This window comes from Triplophysa dalaica, chromosome 8, assembly GCF_015846415.1.
Source record: "Triplophysa dalaica isolate WHDGS20190420 chromosome 8, ASM1584641v1, whole genome shotgun sequence".
NCBI classification, from domain to species: Eukaryota; Metazoa; Chordata; class Actinopteri; order Cypriniformes; family Nemacheilidae; genus Triplophysa; species Triplophysa dalaica.
The window spans coordinates 22,348,370-22,373,463 of NC_079549.1; the positions used below are offsets into that span (position 1 = coordinate 22,348,370).

Genomic DNA, 25,094 nt, shown 5'->3' on the forward strand with positions numbered 1-25,094 from the left:
AAAAGTTTACTTTGCCACTCAATGATGTCACAGAATTGAAAATTCCTAACATTCTTATACAGGTATGAAATGACATAAGGCCTATTGAATGATGACATCATTTTCAATTTTGGGTGAACTATAACTTTAAAAGGCTGAGAATTTTTTGAATTTTGACAATTGTCAAAATATTTCCCCGCCCCGTAGTGCACGTGTTTGTCATGTAGCAGAGCATCATTTGTAATTGACAGTCAAAGGAAGTTCAGCACCCTTCTGAGTGCACTTAAGGCGCTTTAACTCCGATTTATGAAGCGAGTCTAACTACAGGCCCGTGTACACTTCACTGCTCTCTAATCCCCTGCTGTCAATGTTGCTGCATTGTGAAATATCTCATGTTCCCTACTTGCTTCTTCATCGCCCTTCTCCTCCCCTGCTCTTTTTATTACATCTTTTATATCTCGCTTTTCTCCGTCATTCTATCATCCGCCCTCATTCTTACCATTTCCTCTTTCATTCCCATCCTCTGACACTCTCTTATTCCTCATTATGCTTCATTGCCAACTTTGTCATTTTTTAAGATCAGTCTCCAGTACCTGTCTTAAAAAAAATTGTTATAGACTTTATATTTAAGGCTCTAAGGCGTACGATTCCGGTTCCCATCTGTTTTAACGTTTTATTTTTCCAGATATCTGCACCTGCGTAGTATGTCTGGGAATGTGAATATTTAGGATCTGTTTGGGAAGATGAACAACGTAATCACCCTAGGTTTACAGGCCCAAATATTGTCTGCTCCTTCTTTTCAACCAACCATAGCTTGTTTTATTTTAAGTAATGTTTCATCTTAAATACACTACCAGTCAAACTGATAATCGATAGAAAATTGGAAATTGATTGAAACTGTTTGACTGTTATGATTTTCATGTAAGGATGTGCTGATTTGTGCACTAATAATTTGGTCGTGAACTTTTTGTTATTATTTTAATTATAATTGCAATTAATAACAAATTTGACCTTAACTAGATTAACTAATTGCTGCATCATCAAATAATTTTCATTATACATAATGTAAGCCAATAAATACCTTGATGTATTTTTAGTTTCATCCTATGGCTTGTGCTGAATTTCGGAAAATGGTTTTAAATAAAAATTAGGTGGAGATGGTGCCATCATGATCTTGTGCACAGATGTATGCGTAGGCCTAAGTGGCATAAACAAACACTTTACAAACAACTTATTAAGAGCTCTAAAAATTTGATTAAAATGGCAATTATTAAGATATATTAAGCATTTTTAGAAAATATTAAATTATTTCAACCAAACAAAATAAAAAGTTGTTTAAAATAAAATTTAAGCTTTTATCATTTTTAGCCAACAAGAGCCAACTGAATTTGTCAGTCTTATTTAAAACTAGCATTTTTTTGTGTGGTTCAATGAGCTTTGAATGTTTCTTTTCAATTGTTCAAACAATTCAGTTCAACAGTGTCATTCGTTTGTGAGTCGTTCTGATCACAGTTTGTGTTCTTACAGGCGAACTTGGTGTGTACAGTGTATGTTGTGTAAATTGATCCAATGAGCCACCTGCACTTAAAATATTACACTGAAGAACATCACGTAAAGTTAAAAAAAATCATTTTCAAGAAACTGAACGTACAAGAATGCAAAATAAACTATATTTACCTGAACTGCGGTGAAATACAGTTAATAGAGCTCCTAATATAGCGGAGTAAAATAAACCGCAACTCTCAAATTTTAAGGAATGGACAGTGATAGAAATGCAGTTGTCCAGTGTATACAGAAACTCCTTCTTTGCCATCTTGTTTATTGGCACAGTGGCTCGCCCACAACACATCTAATGCATTTTAGTCAGTTTGTGTAATTGATCAGAAACTCATTACTGTTTTGGTTGTGTTTCTTGAGGCCTGACAGGGGGCTTCGCCTGCATGTCATGTGGTTTTCATCATTTTCAAATTTACTTGATTATTCCTCATTTGCGTCCTTGTTTTGTCTTAGTATGAGGCTTCATTTGATGTGAGGTCAGATAGCAGAAACACTAGCATTGCCTGAACCAGAGGTTGACAAATAAACAGACATCTTTGTGAATCGATCCGAATAGAGGGTGCTTTCATTCTCACTTCTCTGCTCGTTCAAAATTGCTAAATACTGTCAAGTGCTTTACATGTTGTTGATCGATCTTTCAGTGTCTTTGAAGGGGTTGCTGCTCATTGGGCGGTTTCGAAGAAAAGTGGGCAATAGATAATAATTAAGTTTCCTCTTAACTGCTTTAACTTTTATGTATTTCGTCTTTTGCATACTTATGTGTCTACAGAGGGGTCAGCGGGTCGTTAAGCGGATGAGGTGATTGAGCAGATGTGGAGGTGTTTAGCAGGGAAGTGGTTACGGGGCCGGGCTAGAGAATAATGGATGTGCTTTCCATAAATCTGAGAGTCCATGAGGTCCTTAAAGCTGTTTGCAATTGTGTTTAATGTGATATGGTACGCAGACCCTCTGAATGGGACCTCCTACTTTGTCTTTTGAGAGGACTTCATTGATTTAGTTTTTTAAGTTCACTTTGATGTTCTCTGTTGCCCAATTTTGAGGTAAACAACTTTTAAGGGCTAGCAGTATTGTCACTGAATGTGGTTTGAAAAACTTCTGGGTTTCGTTTGGTGCATTGTTTGGTTTTATCTGTGTATAATTACGTTTTTCATGAGTGCATCTTGCCTCGGGCCCTCAGAACAATCGTGTTAAATGGTGGGACTCTTCTCTTTTAGAGGTGTCACATAAGCGGAACAAACAATCTGCATGTTTACAGCTTATACTGCTCGAACAGTATATATTTAAGTGGACTTGATTCTCATGTGATGAACATAAAGGGGCTGTGTGTAATATTTGTGTGGATCGACACATCGTTTCTGACAGAAATTCAATATAAAATAACTAACTATTGTCTTTAGAGGTGTATAAAGTCCTTACATAATGAAGCTTTTTTTTTATCTAAACACAGCTTGTCCCCTTACATGGAATTCATCACATCGAAAGGCAGAGGTGGAGTGAGCCATTGATTGCAATTCATAACCTTACCACTAGATGCCGCTAAAATCTCCACATTGCTCCTTAAAGTTGATAAATTGACTATTTGTGCTTACTTAATGTACCTACTTAAATGTGTTGAACATAATATATATGTGAAAATAACAATATAACGTCTATTTGAATGTGTTCAAACAGTCTTTCGATTCCAGATCAGGAATATGACACACAATGTCACACGACACTTATTTTTAGCTGGTGAAGAATAACCAAGTGTTTGTTATTGGCCTGTCCTATATTAGTTCATGTGATTCAGACATTGTGACCTCATTTCTATCATAGTACATTTGGGTCTCTCGCCAGGTGCCTGCTGTGCTCTGAAAGGCTTCAGGTTTGTTTGTCCCACACTTGTGACTCTTAAAGGCCTAGAAATCTGTCCGATTTAAAGTTGAATCTCTACACCAGTGGTTCTACAAACTTTTCAGAAGTACAACCTTAATTACAATGAGTTGTTCCAAGTACCACCTATTTACGGCCATTGAAAAATCATATGAATAGTAATGGATCTTTATCTTTACACCTCGTTCTCCAATTCTAATGTATTATTCATAATACAAACACTTTTTATTTACTAGCTGTTTTCAAACCAAAGAACATGTTTTTCAAGTTAGTCAGCAGGAATAGAGGACACAAAACACTTTTCTGTAGTGCACAGGGCTCTGTAAATAACTTTGTAGGGACTTGTAGAAAGACTAGTAGCTTATATTTAAGACAAACAATGTGGAAAGAATATTTGACACAGAAGACAAATAAGTATACGTTTACTTAAACATCAAGAGAACAGCTGTATATAACAAACAGAGACTTACACTTTACTGCAGCAGCTCGCCAATGCGCCCTTCAAACTAAATCACAACGAGCACTTCATTGATGAAACCTCGACTAGATGCAGACGTGTTTTGAATTAGCGCTTTGCAACATTAACAACAGCGGTTCAAGTGCAGAAATACCCAAGAAGATTAATTTATACGCATTGAAAGAGAGGGATAGAGAGACGCACAATTTTCTGTCGTGTCACACACCACCAGGGTCTCTTGAAGTACCACAGTTTGAGAACCAGTGGTCTACACAATCTCATTGCTGGGGGCAATCTGGTGTTAGTTTTGTTATTGTATTTCTGAACACAGCATGAATCATTGTAATTGGCAAAGTTGAAGGTGGCGATCTGTTTAGCTGTGAAATGAAAATAGCTGGCGTAGAGGTTGCTTTCACTCTGTACAGATGTAAGACAATGGTATCTTAACTTCTTCGTTTTTCCCAAATGCATAATCTGAGATTTATTTTCGTAGGATAAATCACGTCACGTGTTAAAACGGGCCTTTATTTGGGTTAGGTAAACAAGCCAGGATTGTGTAATCTTTAAAGGTAACATATGTGCATCTCAGCTTTCATACGCTGCCTTACATGGCTATGCTTTAAGATTTCAGATAGAGTTATTTTTTGCCAAAAAATACCATTATAACACCGTAATCGAATTGGATGTCTGTTCTGTGATCTAATCGCGTCTTTTTAGTCTTGCGAAATCTGGCTAAAAAGCTGTTTTTTGGCCTGTGGCTGTTTTTGCATAGACTGAAATTGCAGGGCATCAAATGGATATATGAGATTAGCTCTTTCTTCATGCACAGCAGGCTGTTTCTTACCCCAAGAGATTAAAGATAGCTGCCAGTGTCTCTAGTTTCTTTGTTGTTGCTTTTATTTAGTGAAACACAAAGTGATGAGTCCATATGGAAGTGTTTGGCAGAGATGGATATGGCACCTGTCAACATTGATTCATATACTGGAAGTTCGGGATTGCGAAATAGTTAAACCGATTATACAGTATCTCAATATGTTTCAGCTGTTTGGCAAAACGGACATGTTTTGTTAAAGTTGTTTGACTGAAGAACAGGAAAAGGATGTGTTATAAGTTGATGGTATATAGTAGTGACCAGTGTTTCTTTGTAGTCATATGCACATCTTCAGAAAGCAAACGGCCCCAAACCTTCAGGCTGAAGGAGAGCCTGAACTTAAGCGATTGAGTAATTTCCTCCTCCGGATCCTCCTCTTTTGAAATCAAATGCTTTTGAATAGATGAGGGATGTGAAGAGGAGAAGAGAAGAGGGAGAAATTGGAAAGCCTGAGGAATTTTTGTTTGACTAAATGAAAAGCAGGTGACCATCACAGGGTAGCAGGGTAAAGGGTCACATTTAAACCCATCCTCCCCCGTGAGAAAGAGAGAATAAGAGGGAGTGAGAAAGAAAGAAAATGAATAAAATAAAAGTAAAGAAAAAAAGAGAAAGAAAGAAAGAACGAAAGAATGAAAAGTAATGAAAGTGAAAGACAAAATAATGAAAGAGAAAGACAAAATAATGAAAGAGAAAGACAAAATAATGAAAGAGAAAGACAAAGAATGAAAGAGAAAGACAAAATAATGAAAGACAAAGACAAAGAATGAAAGAGAAAGACAAAGAATGAAAGAGAAAAACAAAAGAATGAAAGAGAAAGGGAAAAAAGAAAGAAAGAAAGAAAGGGAAGGAAAGAAAGAAGGAAAGAAAAAAGGAAAGAAAGAAAGAAGACGAAAGGAAGGAAGGAAAGAAGACGAAAGGGAGGAAGGAAGGAAAGAAAGAAAGAAGACGAAAAGAAAGAAGACGAAAAGAAGGAAGGAAGGAAGGAAGGAAAGAAAGAATGCTCATAAAAAGGCTAGTTTACAAACATTTCCGTTTTGTCATTTGTGGTGCACTTTGTTTTAAACACAAAAAATAAGGGATAATGTATAGGGAGCCGGTTGTTATCGCAGAAATAAGCCCCGACAGTGTGATCAGGACCCGATGCAAAGCGGAGGGTCTTGTATCACACTGAAGGGGCTTATTTTACGATAACAACCTGCTGCTTGTACATTATCCTGCCTATTACACGGCTACTTGCAACATGAGAAAAAAACTGGACATAAAATTTAAATTATAATAATTTATTAGCTCATTTTAACCGAATGCAGATCTTCCGCTAGGAAAAGCCGTTACAGGGTGTTATTAGTTTTGAGCGGTTGTGATTTGAAAATAAGGGCCGTTGGAATGTCGCGACTGGCCAATTAGAATCAAGCATTCAAATGAGTCGTGTAATAAAATAATATATCATCTCTGCTGTATCTACATTTTACTGTATTTATTTTTTTTTTTTCTAGTGTTACACAAATGTAATATAGATCATAGAGGTCCAAATACATGCCCACTTTTGCATGTGAGGAGAAACGCGCTGTTTTGGTTTGTGTCTCTTTAAGTGAATGGGAGCTGCTAGTCTCCGCCCCCTTTTCATCAGAAATCGTGCTGTGAGCCTGTGCTTCCAGCAACAAAACAATAAAGTACGGTCACATAAAGCGAATGAGAAACAAGGTCTCGTCTTTGACACAAAACACATTGTTTTCGAAAAGCACACCGGTTTCCCTCAGGGCCATTCGAGGAGCCCCTCCGGACCCTGTTGGTCCGGTTATGACCGCATTCGGAACATAGAACCGCGTCCTGGTTTACAAACCATACACAGATTGAAAGTCCATCAGATCAGGCTAACAAATTTTGTGTATATTCTTTCTGTATTTGTTACTGTAAGTACTTCTTGTACTGCTTTTTGTGCGACACGTGACCAATCTGAGTATTACTGCAATTTGCATCAAATCCCGTTTATTCCAAATCCATTCAGGACTGTAGAGTGCTTTCATTTTTAAGTAAACGTATGCAAAAAGATTTTATTTCCGTGCAGAAAAATCTATTTGAAACATGCACATGTGCTTTGATACTGCTGATGTTCACCATGGTGCCATCTGATGTGGTGTAGTGTAATCATTCAGGTCAGTGGATCCGAAAGATGTTTGTTTGGAGATGGGATCTGGTGCCAGCATGTCATCCTCACGTTCCTCTTCTGAGAATTTCCGGTGGGATAGACAACGGGTATAAGAGCGAGCGAAGGGGATGGGGAACATTACGTTAAAACACTCATTATGATCAATAAATAGATTTGCTGGCATTGTGTGCCAGTAATATAAACGCCAAAGATTCTTTGCTTGGACTAGTGCAGATAACAGATAATGTGAACCAGATGGAAACTGCTTATTTTTACAGAGCTTGCTGCATACAAGGTTTGTTTGAAATGCTAAATCGACATTGGCATTATTCGACTCGGGATACGACCGGGATTGGTATTTTGTATTTTAAATATTTTGTTTGATCTGTGGCGTTTGGGTAAAGCTGTGAACTGGATGACAGAGTTCCAGGTTCTTATATCCGCTTTAATCCAGTCATGTTTGCTTCCGGGACGGTTTGTGTTGCATAGAGTCATTCCACAGTGCTTTTAAAGGAACTTCTCAATCACACGTGACCGAACACCTCCAGCGCTCACAACATCGGCTTTGAACCCTAAAAGGAGCAACGAGATAGATCGAGGAGACGTCCTCGTGTGTAGATGTGGGGTCGAGACGAGTGTAAGGAAGGGGGTGTGAGGTCAAAGGTAACCCCCCAGCTGAGAAATGTTTTTGTGAGCAGAAGAATCGCAGTCTTGTGAAGAAAAATAGTGTGCTGGGATGGGTGGGGGAGTCCCGGAGAGGCCAGAACCTCTTGAACACAGTTATGCGCAGTGACGGAGATATTTCTGGTTGTTGATTAATTAAGTGTGTTTAGAACGGTTTAAGACGTGTTCAGACTGTATGGATGAGGTGGGGCTGACCACGGGAGACCACAATAAAAATAGGATATACATGAAAAATTGTAATTGTTGTTTGGATCTTTGGAGCAGAGCCATTGAGAGAGTGAGTTCTGCCAACGGTCACGTGTCCAAAAGTCCAAAACGGTGGAGCATCACTTGATTCATGGAGCCTTCAGATAGTTCCAGGAAGATGTGTTTTCTCTTTAAATGCTTTATTTCTTTCATTTTTTTTATTCATTGAATGGCTTTCGTCTTTAAATGGGTTAAATGTTTACATAAGTTAGTCTGTTCAGTCGCAGCTCCATGCGTAACTAGTAACTTCCGGGAACCAATGGACCAGTTTTTTCACAGTTTCAATAGAGTCAACGGAGAAGACGCGACTCTTCTCTCTCAATGGCTCTTCTTTGGAGGTGCTCCAGTCCAATGAAAGGATTTGACTAAAAATGTGTGTTATTTAGGACTTGCTCTCATAGTGTTTCAAACCCAATGGATTTAGACAGAATGTTACTCTAACAGTATATGAGTTTATGTTGGAATGACATGAAGAAATAACAAAATGTTTATTCCTGTTTAAACAAACTCTCTAAGCTCTTCCTACGTGAAGCTATTAAACCAAACAGTGTCAAATCAAGCATGGTCTTAGGTAAAATTGAGTTTCTGGTGAGTGCAGGAGTGCCTGTACTGTAAAATTGAGTCTGTTTTGACACTTTATTGGGTTTTGGCAGCCGCATACATCTGCTTGGGTTCAGGTACAGGTTATGTGGTTATTTCGTGTTTTTGTGATTGTATGTTAGAAGGTTGATTGATGACACATACAAAGGGTGATTTTTTTTTTTTTTTTTGGTGTTTGTGTGTGTTTGAAAGATTTATATGGAGGCTTAAGTGAGTGTATTTAGAAGGGTGATTTAAAGTGTGTGTGTGGGTTTCGCAGATTTATGCGATGTCATTGTATTTAACAGAGTTGCAGGCCGATATATTAGAACGAGTAATGCTGACGGGTCTTAAGTGATTCGATTTGGAGAGATTTCCTGAGCAAATAACACATTGTTTGTGAGTCTGTGACTGTCTCTTGAATCACTAACATTGATTCTTTTTACTATTTCGTATACTGTAGTGAAAGCTATGAAGTGCTTCATAGACATTTACATCCATTAACATTTACTCATTTACCAGACGTTTTTATCCAAAGCGACTTACAGATGAGGGAAAGCAATGGAAGCAATTGGAACAACATAAGGACAACAAAAGCATAAGTGCCAAAAAACTGGTTTTTTAGAGTAGAAAAGAGATAGCAGTCAGAACTGATTGGTCAAGTGATTTCAGACGATTCTTAAAGATGGCAACAGAATATAAACTAGACCAGAATAGAAGACTTTAAGCAACCACCGCTGTAATGTCATATATGATAAGAACTGAATGCCCTGGAATGATTTCATTTACAGATAACAAGCTTTGTGAATTTTGAGTAAATGGCCCAATTTTCCATGCCTCACTGTGCGCCAATGCTTTCCCATGATGTTTGGTGGGTTTTCCCCATATATGTGTCATATGACCGAGACACGGCTGAAAGATGAAGCCTTAAACAATATCAGTTGAGTATAAATAAAACATGCATTGGGATCTAATGCAGTAAGATTAATATGTTTTTTAAAAAGACCAAAAATGGCCTTTTGGCACATTAAGCTGTGCTCAAAGTAGAGGGTGTGCCAGTGCGAGTTAGTGTGTAATGGTGACACGCCCCTTTCTATGCCCCGGTGTGCGGCCAAGTCAGTCTGCCAAGTTGAAAAATGGATGACAGAAAGTGAGAGTGAGAGATGGAAAAAGAAACTGGGGTCCAAGCCTGGCGGTAAATAGGTAGCGTATTAATACTTGACATATGTGTGCTGTGCTCTTTTGGCGTCCCGTCTCACTGCAGACCTTTAAGAATTATAGAACCTGATCTTTCACTTCAGCTTCTCAAACATTTCCCTTATGTCCAGTTCAAAGAAAGCCATCAAAGGGAAGCCAAGTTGGCTTCACCTCACCCACCCACCCATCTGGATTCATTGTGAACTCATGGTAACCGCATGTGTGTCCAGGTGGTGATGCTCATTATTGTGCGGTGATCGTTATGTTGTGAGAAGAAGGCTGGACATGCTGGAGTATAGAGTAGGAGTTGATATTTTGCATGGTCTCTAATGTAAGACAGATGTTTTAATAGCTTCTTAGATATCAGTTTCACTTGCAAGAACTGTGTTAAGTTTGAAGCATGCAAATGAAATGGCTCAAACTTGGTTTTAAAAATGAAAAGAAATCTCTTTAAGCCATTTTCATGCTTTAAGCATAAGTCTGACCCTTTTAATATTCAAAGTGTCTTGCAATGCAGTCAAGACAAATTTGATCTGTCTGTGGTTTCTAGGCTCCAAACCATGACCTTTGAGTTGCTAACCCAATCCTTTGGCAAGAGAGATCCAACAACACATAACGAAGTTAACCTACCCCTTTAACATACCCTCTGAACTTTCCAATCGATCACATTAGGGGGCAACCCATGCTTTTCCTCATCCACACTGGAGGTCTCGGTCCATGCCCCACACTATGAGGTGGCCCGCCCCACCTCTTGTCTCTCGTTGGGGCGAGAGGATGTATTGTTTGGGTGTATGGATTGGTAGCCTGAATGGGGCCAAGTGCCTTTCCCAGGGGCTTAGCATCCCGGCATGGGGGCCTTGTATGCAGTTACGCAGGCCATGGGAGATGATGTGTGCCCTGTTTTGGGAGCTGAACCTTTGTGGCAGTCTGAGTGTGTGAGACGGGCCATTTGAATGGCGGGCAGTGTTCGGATCCGTTTCAAAAGAGATGGTTATCTATCTCTTTCTGTGATTTTTGCATCCCCAGCACTGTTTTGCAACAATAACCAATATCCCATGATGCTGTATTGTTTGGGAGATGTACTTATGTGCAGTGTCCTTGAGAAGTATTTAGAGAGTTAAAAATATATAGACATTCTTTAAAGCGACATCCATTTGAACAAAATACATTGTAGCACACACTTTACTTTAAGTATTTATACACTTTCTGGTTATGAAAATCTGTCCAACAGGCCCATATTTGGTGTGATAAGACTGTGGTTACTCTGCCAAAATAATTGAGAGCCAATGTATTCATATATCAACACATGACCTTGAAACCGGATTGTTAAAGACCTGCCAAAGTGTCTTGAAATACACAGCTTTGTTTGATGTGTTTACAATTTCCACTGAAACACGAACTGAGAGCTCCTCCCCCTTTTCAAAGAGTCAACAAGGCTTACTTGACCCCACAATCTGACATTTAACGAGAAACTGAAGAGCAGAATGGTGTGAAAATGTTTTAAAAATTGTTGATCCATATTAGTTGATGTGGAGGTTTTGATTTTGACTGTTTAATTCATACTGTTTCTTCTGAATGTGATTTTTGAAGCGAACTAGATTATTGGTATCTTTAGAGCTGGGAAAGCCAATTTTGTATTTTAATTTGAATTTAAATATCTGTCTCACAATAGTGAATTGATTTTTTTTTTAAGATTTCCGAACCAGGACAATTCCATGAAAATGTCAATCTTACCACGAAAAAAAAAAAATCACAAACGGTTTTACTATGGTAACAGCACAGATATTAACATTTGGTGGTTTAAATACCCTTGTGAGATGTCTTTTCAAATTTGTTAAGTATTTGTTTTATTTTTAGTACATGATTTTTCATAGTCAGGTAAGAGCCATTTTCAGGATTGTCACATCCATAACGCAACATATTCCTCATAAATGGACACTGAAAATTAATACAAAGTAACTATTTGATGTTCTATAAAGAGGCATCCCTTCTCCATTCATTGGGTAATATTGCTTCAGTATTGTGCATTCATTTGAAAGAAATCCTACAAAGTTTATCGTCTCCCAAAAGACGTGTCCTTTTTTTTGTCACATCCATAGCGCATGTTTATTTCCCTTTTTTAAATACAAAATGCGTTCATAGACTGACATTTTTTTACGTATAGATTCTATCAAAAAGGGTTTAGTAAAATATAAACAAATGGTTCAATATATTTGTAACAAATTCATTCTCTGAGCATTTTTATGTCACGTCCATAACGTTGGAATTGCCCACCATTATTATTTGAATGCCATTTTCTATTTTCTAAAACGGTACAATGAAGTATCCATCCAATGTTAACGAAAGTGTCCAAATGCATTTATTGGATGTGTGCCCAGACGGGCATTTTTCCTGTCAGTGTGCTTGAGTTTCTCTCATTGACATCAGCCTCCTGTAGACTGTGAATGAGAGAACACATGGGATCTGTCTTACTGTCAGGAACGCAGACACGTCTCGCTGTCTGCTAAACTGAGCTCAGATTGAGACGTTTTCCTGTCTGCACTTTAGCTCTCTCTCCCCCTCTTTTTCTCTGTCCTGTCCTATTCATTCTTTTGTGCGGAAAGCTGAAAGAAGTGCTGGAAGAAGCATCCCGAGTGTGCAATGTTAAAGTTTCTAAAAAGCTTTACAGAAAGTCATGCACTGATATTTTGTTTATCTGTCAAATGGATGGCAAAAGCAAATGTTGACGAATGGGACTGGGTCTCAAAGGCTTGTTTGCATATGTGGAATGATGTTTGTGATCTGCAGATGAGATTCTTCAAATATGAACCGCATACCGTACAGGTTTGGACTGACATATGAGTCCCTTTCGTTCTTGTTAAAATGTGTTGGGTCTAAATGTATGAAACCGAAAACAGGATCTATTGATAGCGTTTGTTACTGTCCCTGTTGTACCATAAACAACGTCAAGTCCCAAGCAGGTGATGGGCTCAGATCTTCACATTGGCTGAATGCGACGGTTTCATCCTATCTGCACATTTCCAGAGTAATTGAAAGGCTCTGAGAGCTCAGACTGAGGTGCATTGATTGTTTCTGGTTAATTAGATTAGACTAATCACGTTAAGTTGGTGCCGTGGCGGAACCTGGCGGTGGAATGGAAATGAGACTGGCATTGTTGGCACATAGTTATCAATGTAGCACTGTCCCATGAAGGTTAATTCCTACGAGGTCTGGAGATAAACCATCGTTGTTTTGTCTGTCCACAGCTTTTACGGCTGTGTGTTGAGAGAAGACTGGATCGTATAAACCCTTAGACGGTTCTCTGCCAGCATTGTGTTGTGCATCATCCAAGACAGAGTGGCTATAATTATCGTGGATATACCACTGACAAAACAAGTTTACTTTTTATATATTATTTTCTATTAGGGCTGTGATGTATATCGAAATGATCAAATATCGCACAATTGCATTCCACAAGATGCATATCGCGAGGGTTTGCAATAAATGAGGTATTTAATTCTTCGAAAAGTTATGTATGGTTAAATTTTTAGGTCGATGCAGATAGTATAGTATCTATTATTATTTAAATCATTTTTAAATCATATTTTTAATTGTGCATTTCAAGTAATAGCAATTAAACTGCGCTTAACCTATTTAAAGAAAATCTAGCTTACTTTCACAATAAAACACAATAATTACATGAAAACAATAATACATACTTTTTTCTGTTTATATATATTTGATTAAAAAATTATAGAAAAACATGTTTTTTGTCCCATTTTGCTAGGACAGTTATTATTATTGTATTTCTTCATGTTTGTGCAAGGCATGCGATTCAGGACAAACACTTTTGTTTTGAAGATGCTTTTTTTAATTATTCATGTTACCTATAGAATGGGTTAATTTCAATTTTTATGCATTGGCATTGAATGCAGTGCATCCAACATAAACTGTACGTGTTTTATGTTTTGCTTTACCAACTGAGTTGAAGGAATACAAATTAAGCAATGTTTAATGTTACAGTTCTATCAAATACAGTAAGATTTGAATAAGTCATTTTGAGCATCTCCCCTGATATGCTCTGGAGCCCCCTAGGGGCTTTTCACACACTGACATCGAGCGAATGCATTATGTCAAAATATTTTGTGATCAGACAGACACATGAGCCCTTGATAATTAGACTGAGATTTGCCGCTCTAAATGCAAAGCTTCAAATACAAGCTTTTAAGTATAGGTCTGGAATTTAAGCTTTGTAACTCAAATATTAATCCATGTTAAAATATTACAACAAAAATGCATTATTGCATGATTTTATCTTTAGCTGCAGGGCCTTTTTTATCCAAAATATTTCGTTTTTTTTCCACATACTTTACAATTATATGGATTCCCTGCAGGATTTGTTCTCATCTGCATACTGAAAAATTGGGCATTGCGCATCCATTGTTTAATTTTTCTGCAATAAAATAAGTCTGGGCGAACACCCAGAGGTAGTGATGTCATCGTTTCATCCCCATAGACGCTTGTCATCATCTCATTACCATTCCACGTTATCAACCAATGTTCAGCTTTTAACCTTCATCTCTTTCACATATCCTGATCGACAAAAAATCATCACATCCAGACAGAAAAAAGAATCAGGTATCATTAAACACGGAGGCCTCGAACAGAGGGGCTTTTCACAGAAACACAGCCAATCCCATTGTGTCGGGTCCGAATATAGAGTTCCAGCTTACGTAACACACCTGCAGCGACCCAAAACTCCATCCATGGCTATCTTGTTTTTGGATGGCCTCTCTCTCCCCTCTCATGTCCTGCTGAGGGTGAAGGACGTACTTTAACTCAGCTGCACCGCTTCCAAATATGGTTCTCTCTTTCACTTTCGAGAAAAAACAAGTTCTTGGCGATTTCAACAGTTTGTTTGTTCTTTTAAGCTTCTTCCATGCATGTACATATTCAAAGAACAGAAACATTTACATTTATACATTCGGCAGACACTTTTAACCCAAGCGACTTACATTGCATTATCCTATACATTTGCTTCTAAGCATATGCAATCCCCTGGGATCGAACCCACGACCTTGGCATAGTTAGCGCCATGCTCTTACGACTGATCTACAGGAATTACTGCAGATTAAATGATGGTTTATTATGGATAACCATCTATCGTTTTTGTAGTACAACCATTTTTTATTTTCGTAAGGTAAATGAGATTGAGTATCTTGCATTTGTAAAGTGATTGAAAGGCAGGTATTGAAGAGATAGTTCACCCAAAATGAGAATTCTGTCATCATTTACTCACCTTCTTGTCATTTCAAACCTGTACGACTCTTTCTTCTAAGGAACACAAAATACATTTTGAAGAAAGTTGGTAACTGAAGACTGCTTCTATTGTATGGACATAAAACCAATGCAAGTCAATGCGTGCCTATTAACAACATTTTTCAAAATATCTTCTTTTGTGTTCTGCAGAAGAAAGTCAAACAGGTTTAAAAAAAATTCTAATTTAAAATACCATTACCATCAATTTCAGTGTCTTGAACGGTCAGTGTTTTTGTTTATACGGTCAATGTTTTGTAATCCAACACTGGGTCATAAACTCTAATTTGTTGACTGGGACTTTTAGTGATGTCATGCTCCAGTGATACCGAACACATGTTCCCGCTGTGAAAACAAACAGGTCGTCTTATATTGCACCAGTTCAGGTCAGACCTCTGCTTCAGTTCTTTCTACCAGATCTGTTGGTTAGAAGACATGGTGCTGCCTGCACTCCTGTACTTTTACTGGTGTTTACAGAAATATCACTTTGACTATTGTAAACACATGGGGTGAGAATTAAACATTGTGTAAACATGTCCTGCACTTGGAGGGGGGCTTTTTTGTGTAGTACAGACCACCCAGAACACCCTACAAACCCCTGCAATTTACTTAAAACCACACCAAAAAAGCATAGCAACAACCATTAGGAATTTCACCTGGGGTCACTTGTTATCGGTCATGGTTTATTGCTTATTTCAGATTTGTAAAACTGTCATGTAAAATATAATGAAATATATAAATCTATCCAATGCATATTTGAAAAAGTAGTTACAGGAGATCCTGACATGTTTCTTTTCCATTACAGCCTGAAGAATTTGAAGCCGTCCATTCTCACACCTTCCGCCTGAAGACCTTCAAGAAGGGGAAACACTGCGGCGTGTGCAAACAGACTGTAAACAATGAGGGGCTCATCTGCAGAGGTCAGTCCAGGGCGGGGTGGTAATTGTGGTGGTCTCCCAGCAGAGACCGATCCAGCATGCGATGAAACTAATGGAAAAGTGTGTTGGAGCAGATCGCAGGCTTGGCAGCTGCGCCCGTCGTCCAGTCTGAAAGTTTCTTAACTTGATTATTATATTTATTAGATGACAGAGAGGAAATTGTGTGACGTAATATGAACCTCTTACGACAGCTGGGGGCCTGAGGGTCTGTGATATCTACTTCAAATGATATCACTGTCTGTCTCAGGCACAGAACACGGTGAGAGAGATGTTTGGACACAATGTTTCCATTATGGCACTACGCTGGTGTAGATCACCTTCTCTGTACGTTTTCTACTTGCTGAACAGAAACGGCTCATGTCGCGGCACGCATGTCAGACTCATGCAGTCTTGGCTGTGCTGTTATTTATGAAGTGGTCATATAAAAAATGTAAGCGTGTAATGCAGGATACTATGACAGGTAATTTTATTCTTACATGATTATTATCACATTTATAAAAACACATTTTGAGGTTTTATTTTATACAATAACTAAATGCTTGATTGTATAGTAGAAGTGCCACAGGGATGATGTATTTTTGTAGGGCAACCCGGTAGTTAGTGTCACAATGGTTTCCTCGTACCAAACCCCTATGGAAATTTCCCATAAACTTTAGGAAGATCTCAAAAAATATGCCTGAAGGTTTGTGATACGTGCACGCTTCGTCAAGATAATTTTTTCCAATTCAAACACAACATTTATGAGTTTTACAGTCTAAATTAAATTCACCAGAAGCAAAAAGCTAACATGAGGCTAGAAACAGGCTACACCTTGGTCACTCGACATCAGCGTCACCACCATCGAGAGTTTGACAATTTTTTTATACTTTATCAAAAACATGTTCCCTGAGAAGTAACTACTCTGTTAATTAGGGATATAACTATATCAAAATCTCAATGTACAATAATAACCGGGTATTACGTTTGCGGTACGGGATTTGTTGATATATCTTAAATGAAATGATGACTTGGAAACGTCCCATAAGCATGCTCTTTTCTTTAACCTCAAATCATAACTTGTTTAGAGATACGAGTTCTAGTATGATATGAGTCAAATTACCTAATGATCTCTTTTATAAAATAAATATTTGCACCAGATGGACTTTGACAAAGGTAACATCTATAATTTTTTCTAACATTTTCTATGTTAGGCCTGGAAGACCTATCGTTTCATACAGTCATGTGACCACAGTTATATTGAGACAATTTTGATATTGCGATAACACGATATAGAAATATTGTTACACCCCTAACATTAATTAATCTCCATCTACCTTTGAGATTTGTGTCCATAATTGTGTGATTTAATGTCACCGCTATATATGTAGTTGCAATTCGCAAATTGTTAGCAGCCATCATTTTTGAGACGTGTAAAAGGTTATTCTCTTAGCCCGTTAACCAGAATATTTCTTTCTCAGAATCTCGACACAAAAACTGTAGCATTGTAAAAAGGATTTGCAGAATTAGATGTGTATGTTGATCACTTTCAGACAGTGTATAACCGTTTCGCAGACGTCCAGAATCAATACAGTCTGGAACAAGTCAAAGCCAAGGACAGTTCCAGGTTGAATTCAAGATAATGCTGATTACCAGGGAAAAATTCCATGCTTTGTTTTTTCTTGGTTACAGTGGAAGTCGCCGAGCCAATGGTCTGGAGGTTTTTAAACCTGAAACTTGTATTTTCAATAAAGCATTTACAATAAAAAAAAATGTATCACTTACACGTCCAGTCTATGAAATTTAGCAGCACCTAGCGGTGAGGTTGCGAATTGCAACCAATGGCTCACTCCACCCCTCCCTTTCAAAGCACCAATGTTGAGGAGTAGCGACGCTACAAGTTACTAACCCCTAACTTAACTACATTTTTCAGTAGATTGGCGGTAGCTCAACTAATTAAGTAGTTAATTGCTATTTTTAGAAAGTAACGGTGTAGTGCGACCAAAATCTACATTCCGTTCTCCCTTCAGAGCAGTTCTGTATTATCTAGCTATAGTAAATTCATACACTTTATAAATTCTTTAGTATACTTTAATATTTTCTTAGAAAAAATGTAAATTATGCTCCTGCATTTTTTTTAATGTGAGATTTAAAAAAATTAAAAAGTACTTTCAAAGAAGCTAGCTACTTTTTTATAGTAACTTTTAGTGTAGCTAACTACTTTTTCAGATGGGTAGCTAAGCTGTAACTTAACTTCTTTTATTAATAGATAGCTTGTAGCTTATCTACAGTTAATGCAATTTCAAAGAAGCTTCCCCAACACTGCAAAGCACTACGGTGGCTGACACAGGACAAAGATGTTGTCACGTTCATGTCTTTGTCGAAGGAGATAACGAATTTACAAAACAGATTCTGTAGAACAGTTAATCCGTTTTGGGCTACTGTAAAAAACAACATGGCGAATTCCATGTTGTGGGACCTGCAGCATATGTAGATAGAAATAGTTCATTCTAAGGTAATAAAAACATAACCCCTAATTATGTAATGTCTTTATACACCTCTAAAGACATACTTATGTGTATAATATTGGATTTCTGTCTATAGATCCTACAGAAAATGACACACCGGACCTTCAAAGCTGTTTGTTATTTCAGATATAAATTGTTGCATTCAAGTTGGATTACTTTCACTCATCGTTGTTTTACTAACAGTTACCAACATCTTATTATAGTAGTTGTAGTAAAACCATAGTAAACACAAATTTACCATGGTCTCACTATAGTAAAAATTGTTAAATTATATATACATTATATCTGTAGAAACTATTGTAAAACACATGCTTACTACAGTTTTACTATAATAAAACAATGGTACATTTTTCTACGACAATGAATACTTGTGTTGAAAATCTGATATAAATCTGATAAAACAATTCTCTCTCACTTACGCCAGGTATGGATTTTCATGGTCAGCAGTAAAAAAATCCATAGTTATTTAAACCATCAAGTTGATAGTGGGAATTTATAAGCCTTGAGGGATATCTATATAGGGTTATAGTTGGATGTCTGTGTTCATTACATTAGTATACATCTTGTGTTGGTGGCATTAGGCTTCTATCCAGACATTTGACCCTTCGATCGTAAAGATCATCCCGGGTAATGATTTCCATTGAGCAAGAGCGATGTCTCATTGTCAACATCCCTGGAGAATGTGTGCCATCTGAGGGATTGAGTTAAAGCACTAAAGACTATTAGTTAAGAGCTTTGAGAGGTGATTGTGTGACACTTGTGTTAAACAGCTGAAGTCTTCGGCCAACAAAAAGGATGAACTCTCCTCAGAGAGCAATGTTGCCTGTGGGCTTCGAGCTGGAGAAGACAAAAAGATTTATGCCCCTCTTTGTATCTGAATTGTCTGATGGGGCTTTAAGTGAATGGTGGAAGAGGTCAGTTCTTTGTAGGCTGTTATTTAAGGGATAGTTAGCTAAAAATGGAAATCCTGTTGTAATTTATTCACCCGCCCCGCCACATGTTGAGACAAACTCGAAAGCTGGCGCTTTTTTCTGTGGCCTTCTGTAGGCTTTATTTTAAAATGGCAGATGTTTGTTGTTCGTCACAGCTGTGAACAATGGCAGAACGCATTATATGGAAAAATGTTGATTTGTGCCTGAGTGCAAGATCAGTTCAATTAGATTTTTTGATTCAATTTCATTTTAATTTAAGTATTGAAACTTGTAAAACATGGTTGGTTACTATGAACTGCCGAATGTAAAAGTGGATCATTAATGGAAGTTTACAGAAAACTAAATATGTTGTAACTATATAATTTTCTCACTTTTATGCCAGCCCATATGACTTCCACTCTTCGGTGAAACACATTTTTTAAATAATGATATAAATATCTGTAATTTTATGGGTCCCAAAAGAGAATATGGATTTCTCTAATGTATTGTTTTGCTTCATTTTTTATTTAATTCATTTATTCATTCATGAATTATTTAGATTACTTATATAATGTATGTATGTGCATTTTTGGACTCTCAACATTTTGGGATATTTATACAGTATTTAGTGACAGTTGAAAATATAAGGTAACATTTTATAAACCCAAAAAAACTTTCATTTTTGAGTAAACTATTCTTTTAAGTGTCAAAAGTTGTTATTGCGTTTGAAATGTCATTTGAAAACTAATTTACAAACTGTTCATTTGAATTCAGGGACTTTCAGATGCTCGTCTACCTTAGAAATAAAGGTGCTTCACAATACCATAGAAGAACAAGTATAGTATAAATGGTTCCATAAAAACCTTTATCATCCGAAGAGCCTTTCTGTTTCTTTTTGTTGAAAAAAGTTAGTCAGATTATATAAAGACCAAGAAAGAGATGGTTCTTTAAAGATCCTTTGACTTCTTCTATGGCATCATTTCAGAAGAACCTTGTAAACCCAATATTGCTCTTTAGCTGATATCTTTGTCTGTTCAAGTAAACTTTGTCTGAAAGGAACCATACCTGCACTTAAAGCTACAGTTAGATGAGCATCTACCACAGCTGTCATAAAAATAAAATGTGGCGTAGCTTAACAGCAAGCAGTTTTGTCTGATATCATTCCAAATATAGAAAATATTTTAAGCAGATCTGATCACAGAGAGACATTTGTCAGGAACACAGCCCACTGCTGTCATCTTTAAGATGAATATCCCTTCAAATTTTTATTGCACAGATGTGGTTTACAGTTTTAAAGTGTCTGTTGTGTGGTCTGTACAGTTTATTGAGGCGGTGAATCAGAGATGACACTTGAGTGAATCTGTTTTATTGATTCATCCGGTGCAGCTGTAACCGACTTCCATTGACAAAGTGTTTAAAATGGTCAGTAATTTACTAAGGCGACTAATACATCATTCATTTAAAGTGTTTCAATGATGATTTTAGACATACTAGTGTGTCAGTTAAGTGAAATATTTCTCTTGACCTTACAAATGGTTTTGATCAGAAGGTGTATGCATGAATGTCTGAAATTAATTTTGTGTGCAAATTATAATTCTGCAAAAATATGAGGTTTTGTTTTCATTACAAAACTAATATGAAGTTTTTAAGTGAATGGACTTGAGGTTGAATAATGACAAAAAACAGTCAGTAAGAGTCTAGAATTGATGTGAACTTTAATATTGTTTGAAATGCATTTCAGGGTGAGACCTCAAGAAACGTCTGGATAAAATGACAAGAAAACATTCCTGCAAATAAATTCTAGGCAAATCTTAAGGTGACTACACTGATGATGCCAAAATATGTATATATTTTTTATTAATTTTAGTCATAATTTCATATTTTTGAAGAGTTTTTCCATTTCAATGGACATGTATTATACTAATTCCATGGCATTTCCGAAGGTAGTACTTAATAAAAGAATTGTCATCATTGATGATATTCCCCCGATGATATTTGTGCATTTCGTCCAAGATGGCTTAGAAGTAAATAGCAGAATATGCCCTGTACAATATCGTCCTTCTCAGTGTGATTTGGCAAGAGTTTGTTGTACCTCATGGGACACAAAAGGCCAGCAGTCATCCCCGTCGAGACCCCTGTCCTGCAACGTGAGCTCATTTGATTATTTTCATTCCAGGCGATCGCAGTGTTGGAGTTAAACCAGCCCATCTGACTCACGACTCGTTCCCCGTTTGCCTTTCAATGGCATCAGTAAATCCGGCGTGTCCGTGCTTCCCGCCAGTATAAACACCGTGGGCACAGTGCCGAGGTGACCCAGAGATACGAAACCCTTTCAAGGGATGTATGTGTGGGTAAAAATAGCCTTTTCTGTGGTTTCATTTAAATTCCATCTCTGCCTCGGGACGCTGAGATTGTTTTCCTTTTTCTGAGACAAATGTGAAATCTCTCCTGATCGCCCCCGGGGGTCCGGAATGAAATGCAGGCTGCTTTTGAAGACAATGCGGCTGTGCTGGATTGCACACATGGCGAACACATGAGTGTGGACACGCCGTCTAACAAAGTTTAGGTCAGTTTACCCAAAGGACTACAGCTGGAAAACAAGGGAGCATACGAGTGATTTATGTACCTGTAGTTGGAGGAACTGCAAAAATGTAGGTCCTCTGAAATTATAAACTAAATCAAATGTACTGCAACTAGGTCACGGTATGACAAAGTGACAAGAATATTGCACACTGTTTGAAACAACCGCTTCATGATTCCTTTTAGGAAATGGTAGTCAGTAGGTTGTGGAGTTATGCTCCATTCTGAACAAACCAGACGGTCGTACAGCCCAACTCAATATCACATCCATTGCAGCTGAAAACCACCGGCCTTTTCTAGTTGGCTGGTTTTATCTGGTCTGGTTTTTCACGCTGGCCATGTCTTGTTTTAGAGGGGTTTTAAAGGGACCACCCGAAGACCAGCTAGGACCACCAGGTAACAGGAGCAACATAAACCAGCTAAGACCAGCCAACCAGTGTACGCTGGTTTTAGCTTTTTTTTCATCAGGGCGGTTGAGCCGTGGCTGTTATGTCTGGCTGTTTTCGTCTGTTGCTGCAGTGCCGAAATTACACAGCAGGTCCATCACGCAATGTTTACTCTCTCTCATCCATCATTCTCATTGTGATACAGGCACACACGCACACGTTACATAACTATTCACTATAGCTCATTAGGGCTTCCAGAAGTTGCCACTCCTCTCCTTGAATTGCATTAGTGAAATGAGATAAGCAGATTGATGAACACAGCCGGTCATTTCTCCTTGTTGATAGACGGCCTTTGTGCCGAGTCTAACATCATTATTTTAATCAGCTGAACCTCGCTGTTTCTGCACACCACATCACAAACACTCAAGACATTCTGCGCGCCTATTGATATCTTTAAGACTACCTGTTTTTATATTTGTAATTTAATCTATCCCTTCATCTTATCCTCGTTTGGACTCGTGAGAACTTCGGCTGTGTTCAAAACTGAAGGCCGCCATTCAGTGATATTGTATGAAGAAACTTTTTTTTTTTCTTAATTAAGAAACTTAATTCTTAAGTTTCTTATTCTTAATTTTAGTCAAATGCACCAAAAGCCCGTTAAATATTTTGGAGGGATGCTGCCACCTTCTGGTGAAATCAAGTTTGTTTAGTCTAAATTAACATTTTCACATTTTTAACTGCTGAAAATATTGAATAATGTCACATTGATATTTTGACACGGCATTGGAAAGGAACTAGTAAAAATTCTGTACATGATTTCAATCAGCCTCTTATTCCCATCAGACGTTTCTGCTGATTTTGACCCGCCCCAACCCTTCAACCAGATTTCCTCTCTCCTAAACATGCGTCTAGGGGCATGTCAGTCATCCCACAACAAATACAAACCATAGTGCCTCCCGATTGACTGAAAAAAAAAAGGCTGACCTTGACCCCTGTCACAGGTGTGATTTCTTTATAAGAGATCAGTATTCGGCAATGTATGTATATAGAAAGAAACGCGCATATCCAATGGAAGTCAGCTGTTATAAAAGAAGATGGAAATGAACCTTCAAGGCAAATGATAGAGACAACAAAGATACACCGCATTGCAGACAAACTCATGCAGTAATTGTTCTCGCCACTAAGAGGCAGTATAAGAATATATACTTCATATTCTGTACAAATCCTGTAGGTGTTTCATGATTTTTAAGACATTCACAACAGTTCTGAAACCGTGTTTTCTCTTTTTTATCATAAGTGTTTTGATCTAGAAGCCGAACTGAACAGCTGTTTCAACACACGTGCGGTTTATCTCGCATTCCCAGGCTTTCAGAAAGCATGTCGATTCAATATCGCGCTGCACTTTGACTTGGAAATCACTTTGAGGCATCAGAGGGAATTGTGGGAATTTTTCCACACAGGATATTAAAGCTTAACGGGGGTTTGTTTTGTAGTTAACACCTGAAATCACACTTTAAAGGATGGGTGATCTGTATAAACGCAATAAGAGGAGAGAGATAAGAATTAAGAGGTTTCATTGGTGAGTCATGTTCTGTAATAGTTTTGAGTAAGGAATTATTTCCGTAAGCTGTTCTCTGCTATCAAATCTTATCAATTTACAGTGGAAAAGTAGCCTTTATCATCTTCAGAATAAAAATTGCAGGTTGTTGAAACGCATCACCTGTCACTGCTACGGGTGTACGTGTGTTCACGACTTGCTGTGCGTGTGTTCACTGCTCGCCGGACGGGTTAAATGCAGAGGTCATTTTTTCGGGTATGGGTCACCATATCTGACAAATAGGTCACGTTCACTTTCAATAAATTGCCATCTGGAGTTGTGTCAGCTGGTCTCTGAATCTTCTGTACTGTATGTGGTGGTACGCTGAATCTTCCAGAAAAACGACACGGGGTCAATATTTACCACGCTGCCGTATCCAGTTGTCAGTGTGCTGTGGAATTCTGTGCGGTTTGTCTGGAATGGTGAACTAGGCACTATAACCAGTCTTTTGCCAAGCTATGAATCATTTTATATTACGGTAACCAACCACATAAACCACTGTATGCTTTTAGCTGAACAATTTTTGCTATGTCATTTTATATATAAAATCTGCAAACTTTAACTTTCGGGTTTAAAATGAACAGAAATCTGATATTGAGCGCGTAAATAAAAAGTTTAAAACTGGCTCCCTTGATTGAGCCTTAATGGTATTATTATTAGTACACGCTTTATTATAAATCATAAAAAAAGACAAAAAAATTTGGTTGTTCATTCTCTTCTTTGCTTACTCCAGCTTTAATCCTCCTAGTAGCATGGCCTTGTAAACTTAACGGTAATGTTTAGCGTGTTGACAAAATGTTTAGATGCTGTCATACTTGTACGTTAGTTTTTTTTTAAATAGAAAACGAGACTTAAATTCCGGGGTCACTTTGCTTCTGAACATAATATAACTTGATTTAGTATTTTTTTAGATATACAGTATGTTCTGCAAATCAAGACTAAATAAGCATTTTTTTTATTATTTTTTACGTTAGGTACAAAAAGCATCCTGAGATGGTGATAGAGATGTAAATGTTACAGAGTTGCAAATATTAATGACTATATGATTAAGCCTATTCAAGATTTTAAACTTTTTAAAAGTTATTTCATTTCACTTTTGAACCGACCAAAAGTAATTTCTTTGAAAAAAGTCAGGGATGAAAGTCTGGGATTAGTTCAAGATATATCTACCATAAATAGTCAAAAACTTTACAGAATGACACATTTCAGCATCATGTAATCATGAGCGTGCAGTAACGCTTCACCCTCATAAGTCACTCAAGAGAACCGTGCTGTTTGAGAGAATAGCTGTGTGT

General features: G+C 37.6%; 1 protein-coding gene across 8 annotated transcripts in view; it reads left to right on the forward strand.

Annotated features, from left to right (window-relative positions):
• Window positions 1–25,094, forward strand: part of tns1b (tensin 1b) — a 171,942-nt gene that overhangs the window by 42,139 nt on the left and 104,709 nt on the right. For all 8 annotated transcript variants that reach the window (XM_056755607.1, XM_056755610.1, XM_056755612.1 and 5 more), the window contains exon 2: window positions 15,689–15,803. In XM_056755607.1, coding sequence (XP_056611585.1) covers window positions 15,689–15,803 — 115 coding nt within the window. The remainder of the gene's footprint in view (window positions 1–15,688; window positions 15,804–25,094) is intronic.